Source organism: Kryptolebias marmoratus, linkage group LG22, assembly GCF_001649575.2.
Source record: "Kryptolebias marmoratus isolate JLee-2015 linkage group LG22, ASM164957v2, whole genome shotgun sequence".
Classification (NCBI taxonomy): domain Eukaryota; kingdom Metazoa; phylum Chordata; class Actinopteri; order Cyprinodontiformes; family Rivulidae; genus Kryptolebias; species Kryptolebias marmoratus.
Window position 1 is genome coordinate 13,498,053 of NC_051451.1, and position 9,236 is coordinate 13,507,288.

At 38.4% G+C, this 9,236-nt stretch overlaps 1 protein-coding gene across 1 annotated transcript in view; it reads right to left on the bottom strand.

Moving 5' to 3' along the window:
• cdh5 (cadherin 5) overlaps positions 1–8,964 on the bottom strand; it is a 32,938-nt gene extending 23,974 nt beyond the window's left edge. Inside the window, exon 1 of the mRNA XM_017431792.2 lies at positions 8,062–8,964. Coding sequence (XP_017287281.1) covers positions 8,062–8,064 — 3 coding nt within the window. The 5' untranslated portion in view covers positions 8,065–8,964. The remainder of the gene's footprint in view (positions 1–8,061) is intronic.
• Positions 8,965–9,236: the final 272 nt, after the last annotated feature.

Sequence of the window (9,236 nt, forward strand, 5' to 3'; positions counted from 1 at the left end):
AAGACAGCATAATCATTACCTTTCTGGTGAAGTTATTGTAATGTGCTGGGTTAGCCAACATTTTAATAGGATTTATCTGGACAAACTCAACACTTGTACAAACTTCATGACAACAGGATCTTGTTCATGAGACTTTTCTAAACCATGGTTCTTTTACTTAACAGTGATGTTTTACGCAATGGAATAAACCTCAGTATATTTAAACAGTATTAAACCACGAGACTAAAATTAAATTTGAGATTTGGTGAAATTTCTTTAAATTTAAACCACACTGCCGTCTTTTGTGTTTGTGGTCTTTATTAGTTTCCTTCTCTTGCGTCATTTTATTTTTACTGCCTGCAAGCCATGTAGCGCAATTTAACCCAAATCAGCCTGTACAAACACCAGCAGTAAGTGAAGTGGTTTCTGCTCACGGTTTCTCTTACTGTTTCACCCCTGCCTTGTTTGCGTCAGTCTCCCTCATGGCTCTTGTGTCCCCCCACCGGGCTCTATCTAATAAAGCAGAAAATGCCAGTGAAATAATCTTCAAAACACTTTAGCCTATCTGCTCCGTACTCTGGCAGATATCTAAGCGCAGCCCTGTGCCATCCCAGTGGAAAGATTAGTGCATCTTATTGTCTTGCAGCCATTAGCAGCGGGGAGGGAGAAAGAGAGATTATGACGAGGGGATTATACTGGCACAGTTTTTCTCTCTCTAATGGCCTAATCTCGTATTCTGCTGACCTCTCCTGACCTCTTCACGCAGCTCCCCAGGAATGGGCGCTCGCGCACACACAAAAATAAGTGTTTTTTTGGCTTTTGCTCAACATCCTTTTGTGCGTTTTCTTTGTCTGATTTCCTTTCAGGACTCAATTAATTAAATGAAAGTGCATCATCCTTTGTTGCAGTTTACTTTGGACTTCAAAATGAAAGTGGGAGCTGCCTTTAAAAGCATTGACTCTAGATCTTCATGTTGTTAATCTGATCCCATTGATGGTAATAAGCAGAATCTGATCACAACAACAGCAATCCCACTTCCTGCTATCTCCCTCTTTTTATGACTTTGGTCTTAGAAAAGACACTTTGGCTCCTACTGACACTTAATTTTTAATATAGTTACTAATTTTGTCATGTGGAATAAGGTTTTTAAGAATTTTAATGCAATTTAACTGACTTTTTTGTCTTTTGAAATTCCAGACAAAAGAAGTGTGATGATATGTGCGGTTCTGACAAAAAACAATGGCGCTGCATGAGATGGTGACTCAAATTCAAAGGAATGAAACAACTTTGAGACTGTTAGAAATTTTGGTTCACAAAATGCCTTCAACAACTACCGAGTCAACAACAATGCAGTGTGAAATAAGACACAGTACACAAAAACAGGCAAAAAAGGGAAACATGAAAGAAAGATGATTTGAGTCCAAGAAATAAGAAAATCCAGTTTCCTCTGCCTGTGATTACTATAAAGATTCAAACCCTAGCATCGGTTGTGTTTCATGCCAGAGTTTTAAACTAAGATCATTTTGTGTATTTAGTTACATTTTAACAATAACATCATGCACAATTCATTATGATTTCATCATCATAATATTGCAAAATCTCGTGTGATCTGGTAGCCCTCAGAATGTGTGTTGAGAACGACTCTTAACTACTACCACAAATGTTAAACCAAAATCTGTAAAACTGACTTTTTTATAATTTTATAACCATTTTTTACTTGCTAAAGTCAGTTAGCTGTGGCATCCATCTTGAATTGAGTTGAGCCCATAAGTGGTTACTTTCTGAAAGTTTCATTAAACTCCATCCAGTGATTCATGAGATATTTTGCTAACACGCCAGACAAATAACCCCCTTGACCACACGCAAGAGTGGGCAAATAATATGTACAGTAAAATGGATAAAAACAGTCAAATTGATTTAAATGGATTAAATTCTTATGATATTGTCTGAACTCATCAGACATGATGTTGTGCCTAAGCTTATGAATGATGTTGCACAATTTGGTTTCCAATAAGATTTCTGAAGTATTATACACTGCATACAACTAAACAAGCATGCCTTGATCTCTTTTGTTGTCATTTGTTGAACAAAAAAACAAATTTGACTCAAACACTGGGGTACTTCAGGGATGAAACAAATACTTTGACAGGGGGATCAATCAATCACATCTGTAAAGTAAAAAAGGCACTGACCATCTTAGTTCTCATGTTGCTTCATGTGAAATGTCCCTTTAATGTCAAAATAACACAATAGATATGAACTCAACACATTTGATTAGTTCAAACTCTTCACTAAATCGTGACACATTCCCTGCCCACTGAGACATGGCTGTTGTTTTCAGACCAGACATGCTTCCAGATAACGTCCTTCCTCAGCTTTCAGTGTGTGTGTCCTTCCTTTCATCATGTTCTGAACAAACAAAGTAATCACATCATGTTCTCTACTTGGGGTTTTTTTTTCTACCACACAGAGGAATCCTTAAATGACTTTCAAGAAAAGAAAACAATCGAACGAGCTGCAGATGTTTTAAATACCAATATTCACAAACTGAATCAACTTGGTACCAGCTTTAAAACAGGTGACTTTTTTCTCAAACTTTCAACAAAAGTTTTAAAGAACAAAAATAATTATCAAAAAAAGAAGATAAACTGGATAATTAGGCACACGTTTAAAACTGATAATTATTTGCTGAATTGATGAATTAGTAAAACAAATTGTAATATCTTGGAAATCATTTTTATGTTTGAAGCTACATCAGTTTTAATTCACCTTATCCATAACTGTGCTTCATATGTTTAATTTTACTTTCAGATTGTCTTTAGCAGTATTTCTGAACACCAAACACTTGAAACTCTGATTTTTCTTTGTAATCTTTTTCTTTTTTGTTAGGACAATATTGATATCTGGATGGATGCCACTATTACTGAACACACACACAACAACAACACAACAACAACAACCAAATTAAACTGAATCAAAGATCAGATTTCCCAAATTTTCCATAATTTCCTTCTCATCACCGCATTCGTCACTTCGAATAAACAACATCTGAGCGATGAGTCTACCCAACACATTTGCACACAGTTGCTTCTCGGAGGATTTTGGCGTTTTCCCTAAAAGGGTATTTTTTAAACAGCATTTCCTCCTCCTTTAGGAGTCAGCATCCACTCCTCTTTTATCAGCACCAGGAAGTGTAAACACAATGCCTTCTGGGAAATGCCATTGGGTCTGTTAATTTAAGGTCATTAGTGCGTTGACACACCCTTCCTTGTATTCACTGCCACTGCTGACTTCATGTTTCTCCCCTTAAATGTCTCACTTTGTGTCACATTTAGTCTTTTATGCCTTTTCTTCGCCTCTTTCCTCCACTTCAGCTTAACCTTTATGATGCTTCTTCGCCCCCTCGGCTTGGTCATTCCATTTATTTTTTTTCTCTCCGTAATTTTCTACTTCAGGCTTGTTAAATCTCCCCCGATGAAAGCTGGATCTCCTTTTTCACGCAGATATTCACTGTCTCCTGTCAATCTTTCCCTCCTTTTCTTTTTCTCACCTTAATCTTCACCTCTCTTCTTTAACACCCGCTCACACACTCGACCTCACCTTAAAAGCAGATTTAGCAGGATGGTGTGAAGGATAGAATTGCCAGAACACTCAGCTTGACAAAGTTTGAACTTCAGACCCCTTTGAACTTTAAATTAAAATGAATATGTAGAAAAATGAGATTGTTTTTCTTATTAATAAAATGGCAAGGTTCAGGCACGCAAATCTAACTAAAGGATTATTCAAAGCTATTTACAGCGTTATTTATCAAAGGCATCTTTTAGAGGTATGAAAAATAAATAACATCCTGGAATATCTGTAATTGCATCTGCACATTGTCTGCAGGCAAGAGCGTGCGCGGTTGTGACAGAGGTGCAGAAACAGGCAGACACAGAGATATAGTTGTCATTCTCAGGGATGTTTTGTGACTGACAGACAGGTCTGACCCAGTTTCAGTCGTACCAAAGGCTAAAGCGCAGAAACGAACAAGAATTCATAATCCTGCCGGTCGCTGAAGGGCGACTGAAGTTTAACTCTCGTTGTCGTTTCTGTTTTTAAGATGGAAATACAGTTTGATTTTTGTCTGCGGAGGGACATAGTCTCCTTCCTTTACTCCGTCTTTTGTTTTCATCTTCACACCTAAAGGGTGCGATGGAGTTTTTTTTTTAGTTTTCTTTAAGCATTATTTCACTCTCAGATCTTTTTGATATCAACATTTTCAGCTCAAAATGTCATTTCTAAAAGAGGAGAAAAGATGTAAAAACTCCCCTTTTGGCACCCTTTATCTACATGTCTGTTTTTATGTTTAGTTAATGTGCTCACTGTTGGCTGTTTTCTTCGTTTGTAACCCAAAAATAATCAACGTGAGAGTACACTTAAAGATTCAAGATGTTCTATTCTGATTCCAGAAACTGAATGATGTAATTTCAAAGGATGTAATCATTGCTGCTCCAAAATGCTCATTTGTTATTTGGGGAAGCTAATCAGACAAGTATGTCACTTTCATACATTACACGAGAGAAATAAAAGCAATATAAAACTGTGGCAGATTTTCTCAACATGATGTTTAAGCACGATGAGTAGAATGTCTCAGAGATTTACTATCAAACAGATTATTTATTGTCATCCCCAGAGGATAAACCACAGTTGGTTCTACAGACAGTGTGAAGCTTCACATAAACATAATCAGAAAACTTCACAACTTTATGAACATCTAAAGCTAAATGGAGGTTCAAAACCTACAATTAAATGTTCACTTTACACATGAGATTTTATCTGACCAAACTTAAAACTGACTTAATAAATGAAAATGTTTATTTCCACATAAGACAAACAACTGCATAAACTTCCATGATGTGTCATCCCTCTATAGATGATAATTGTGTCAAAACTGACAAAAAGACGATTCTTATGCTGTTTTTTTCAGTCAGTAGTCAAATTGTGTGCTTGTGACTGTGCTTTAAAATCAGCCAAATATTGACTAAAATATTTTGTTTTTGTAGCATTTATGATGCTGCAATTATACTTTTCTTTTTCTTATTTTTTTTTTTTTTTTTTTTTTTTGGGGGGGGGGGGGGTAAATTTCTATCAGTTTCAGCCTGTGCTGTTTGCTTTCTGAATACTAAAATGTGTGTCTGTTGCAGATTAAGACAGGTTTAATCACAGAGCAGCTTCTAACAATCTGTCTGCCAGCGAGTCACACTTCTACCACGCACACACACGCACACACAGTGTTCTCACTGGCAGCATCACTGAGTCAAATCAGACAGATTTTAACACACAGTTACAAATGACGTCGGCCAAATCGCCAACTGATGCTAATTGTTAGTTTCTCAAAAAAAATCATTTTTGTTTTTCTTGGAACCTTCTGCTCAGTTCAGCACATTAAAAAAGAAAGTGCTGTCAAGTATATCTTGTGTTTAAATAAATGTTCAAATGTAACCATTTCCCAAAGCATTTTAAAGCCTTAAATTCTCCACATTACACCTTTTATCAAACCTTAGTTATCGCTTGCTCCCAAAAGGCGAGTGATGATGTTTTAGCTTGTGTGTGCATGAATGTTTGTCTGTCTGGTATCAAAACACTCTCATGAACCACTGAACGGATTTTAATGAAGCTCTCAGAAAGCAATGGAGTCAACCCAATTCAAGATGGCCGCCACAGGTAATCCACCTTGGCTAACACAAAGATGACTATTACTCAGTTTTACACAGCTACAGTTTGCTGTGATATTATCTCAGGTCATCCTAATAAATAACGTGAGCACTAAATATTGTGCTAGATCTTTGTCTAAAAATTTGCCATTCCCTTACAAAGTCAACCCTCTCTGTCTGTTAGCAAAATAACTCATGATCCACTGGATAGATTTTAATGAAACTCTTTGAAAAACATCACTGGATGTACATCTACAACTCATTAATGTTTTAGAGACGATCACAATCATGATGGTCATCATAAACAAATGATCTTAGAAAATACAAATGTCTATAACTAAATGAATTTTAAAGCTACTGAGCTAAAAATTTGTTGCAGCAGCATTTAAGAGTCGTCCCCCACACACACTTTGAGCACTACACGGTGCTTGACATCCGCTTTAAATTTTGGCATTAACTCGTGTAGTAAACCCTGTTTGGCTGTTAGCAAAATATCTCATAACCCCTGGCCAGATTTTAACTCAAAAGCTAATCATTGGATGTATGACTACAACTGAATAACTTCTGGAGTCAACCCAATTCAAGATGGCCACCATAACCAACAGAAAAGTGGCTATAACTATGTCACTTTTCAAATAAATCAAAATGACATCAAGTTCATATAAATAGCCCATTTTAAAAATAAATGATGTTTGTTAAAGGGCTGCACACAAAACAATAACTTTGTTTTCAAAATGAATTATAGATATTACAGATACTGAGGTAAAATTTGGTGTGGAAGTAGTTGACGGTCATACAGAACATGTTCTGAGTACGACACACTACACCTCATGATACTGTGTGATATAGCAAATGATGTTATTTTCCAGATTTGACCAAAATGGCTCCAACTTATTTTTCCACATAAAATGATCCAAGTCTAAAACTCTGGTGCGAAAGGCGGCGGGCGATATGCATTCCTTCAAGAAATGCTAGGCCTTTAATTTTATCTACCTTTTTACCATTCTCTTTCCGTCTTTCTTATTGCTCTTGTGTGACTGTGCTGAACTGTCCTCCAAGAACTGGATGCAGAAAACAAATTTGTGGAAAAATATAAAACAGTTTAATTTAAAATTGAGTGTAGTGAGTCACTCAAAAAAAAAAAAACTAAGATGAATACAGGTCATTTGCGGAGAATGAAACCTTAACTGGGTCTTACAGCAGTAATCAGTGAGTTCAGCTGAAGTAACATCCCCACAGCTGGACAGCTTGTCAGCCTCACTGACATATATCTGAATGAATGAACGGCTCTAATCACAAATCTTCAGTTTGTGTGTGAGTGTACATATGTGTGAGTGTTTGTGTGTGGGTGGGTGAGGTCTCCCAGATGGCACCAAGAGGATTTTTCCTGATAGTTCCCTCTTCAGGAATTAAGACCGCTGGGTTTAGCCGCATCAACGGCTTTCGATGTAACGACCAAAATCAAATCACTTCTACCACTCGGAGCAAATCCGCCACTGCAGAGCAACAGGACAGACATAGATAAAACACACAAACTTCTGGACACAATCGCAACAGAGCCCTGTTTCTGCAGATTCAAAACCTTCTCTCTAGGAAACATTGAAATCTTACAGAGGTGTTTGGTTTAACCTGTCCTTCACAGCACGAAAGGCTGATAAATTTGGTCTCGAACACATTGCATATGTAGATCAGGGAAAGGCTTCAGCTGACAAAATGACACCACTCAAGTGACAAGATCCTCGCTACATTTTAATATTAGATGTGCATCATCAATACTTCATAGGCAAACCAACTTCAACTTGACAGCTTTGATGAATCGCTTTCTTGTGATTGTGGAGCTCCTTAAAACTTGAGACCTCCTGAAGGATTTTGTTAAAAAAAAATCCCTTAGCTGCATCTACAAATCACCTTGTATCATTTTAATGGCCACAGCCGTCTGTCTCCAGGAATGACAGTCCAACCCTCTGGGAAAGAAGAAGAGGGGGGGGGGGTCAGCTCTCAATTACTGCATTCAAATCTACACCGAGCTGTCCGAGATCGTTGCCGTAACATATGTGAGCGGTGACGGGTGCTGACACCCAGTTCTGAAAGGGGTTATCACTGTCAGCTCAAGTTATTTCTGTACCTTTCTTTTGAGACAGTTTTACCAGCGTTTGCCCTGGAGTGAATGGGGAAGTAGCCTGGAGCGTTTTCAAGGGATCTGGGTTACATTTTTCTGGCGGCACTGCAGTAACACAGCATATCACTCAGAGGGGAAATGTATATTCACAGTCCCATTTGCTGAACATGGAAGCTCTGGATGTTCTGCCTGGCACCAGCTCACACCAATCATGCTCACAGAAAACTCCTGGTATTACTTTTCTAATTAGGACAGAGGAAGAAAACTTACCATAAAAAGGAGCAGAAACTGCTGGTCAAATCACTGTTTTGGTGTAAAATGAAGCTCAGTGTCCTTCAGGATGTGCACTTGTTCCCTGAAACTGGAGTTCAGGTGATCGGGGAGGCTAAAACCCCCCAATTATTCCTCTTATTCCTTACTCCTCTTCTCTCTGCAGAAAATGAGTAGCGGGGGAGATTTTGTAGATGGAGCTTTTCTCCTTTTCTCTGGAATGTCAAGCCAGAAGAGAAAGTTGATGAAAAATGTGTTGATGCCTCCCGAGTTAGAATGGATTCCAGAGATGTGTTTCCAAAAGAAAGGAGCTAAATTTAAGGACTAGATAAGTAAAAATAAAACAAAGACCTTCCAAGGTTTTTGTTGTGATGTAATTCTATTGTGAAAATTTCAAGATTTTTTTTTTTTTATAATAAGAGAAAAAAAGTCACTCCAAGTGTGGAGTTTTTCTCCCGCAAATTGTCCTTATCACTTTAGCTCCCTCTTCTCAGGTTGTCAAGGTTTTTTTCCTCAGGTGTGAATCCAACAGGTCCTCAGTCTCTCTCGCTCTTTTTCTTCCTCTCGCCTCTGATGTGGTTTTCTCATCCAAAACCTAAAACTGTTGATCCACAGCTGCCTGACCACAGGTCCCCTCTCTCTCACATAGGTCACTGCCCACTTCCTGTTCCTGTTATTGTGGTTAGTCTTCTTCCACGGTGCTCCCTGCTACTGCTCCTTTTCCTGTCCCGGGATAGAGGGGAGAGAGCGAGAGAGAGAGTTGGCTCTATGTAGAGGTTTGGAATTTGTGGAAAGACAGAGGAGGAAAAAAAAAAGAAAGCAGGAGAGAAGCAGAGAGGGAGAGCGCATATGTTGGAGTGGCTCAAAGACGCACGGAGAGGCAGAGAAGGCAGCCAGCTCATGCTCGTGAAGCAGATGGAGTGAGTGTGTGAGGGAGAGAAGAAGGGAGGGAGGGTGATGGAGAGTAAGGTGAGAGACTCCTCAGTCCATCTCAGAGAAAAAACAGGAGAAAAGATAAAGAGCGAAGGGGTTGGGGATTTATTATTCATGTGTGTGAGATAAGGATTAAGTTAAACAGGTTATTGGGGATAATCCTCAGAGATTTCCCCACATGAGGCTAGTAAATATTTCAGAGGGCTGACTTTAGCATCCAAGTGTGTGTGTGTGAGTGTGTG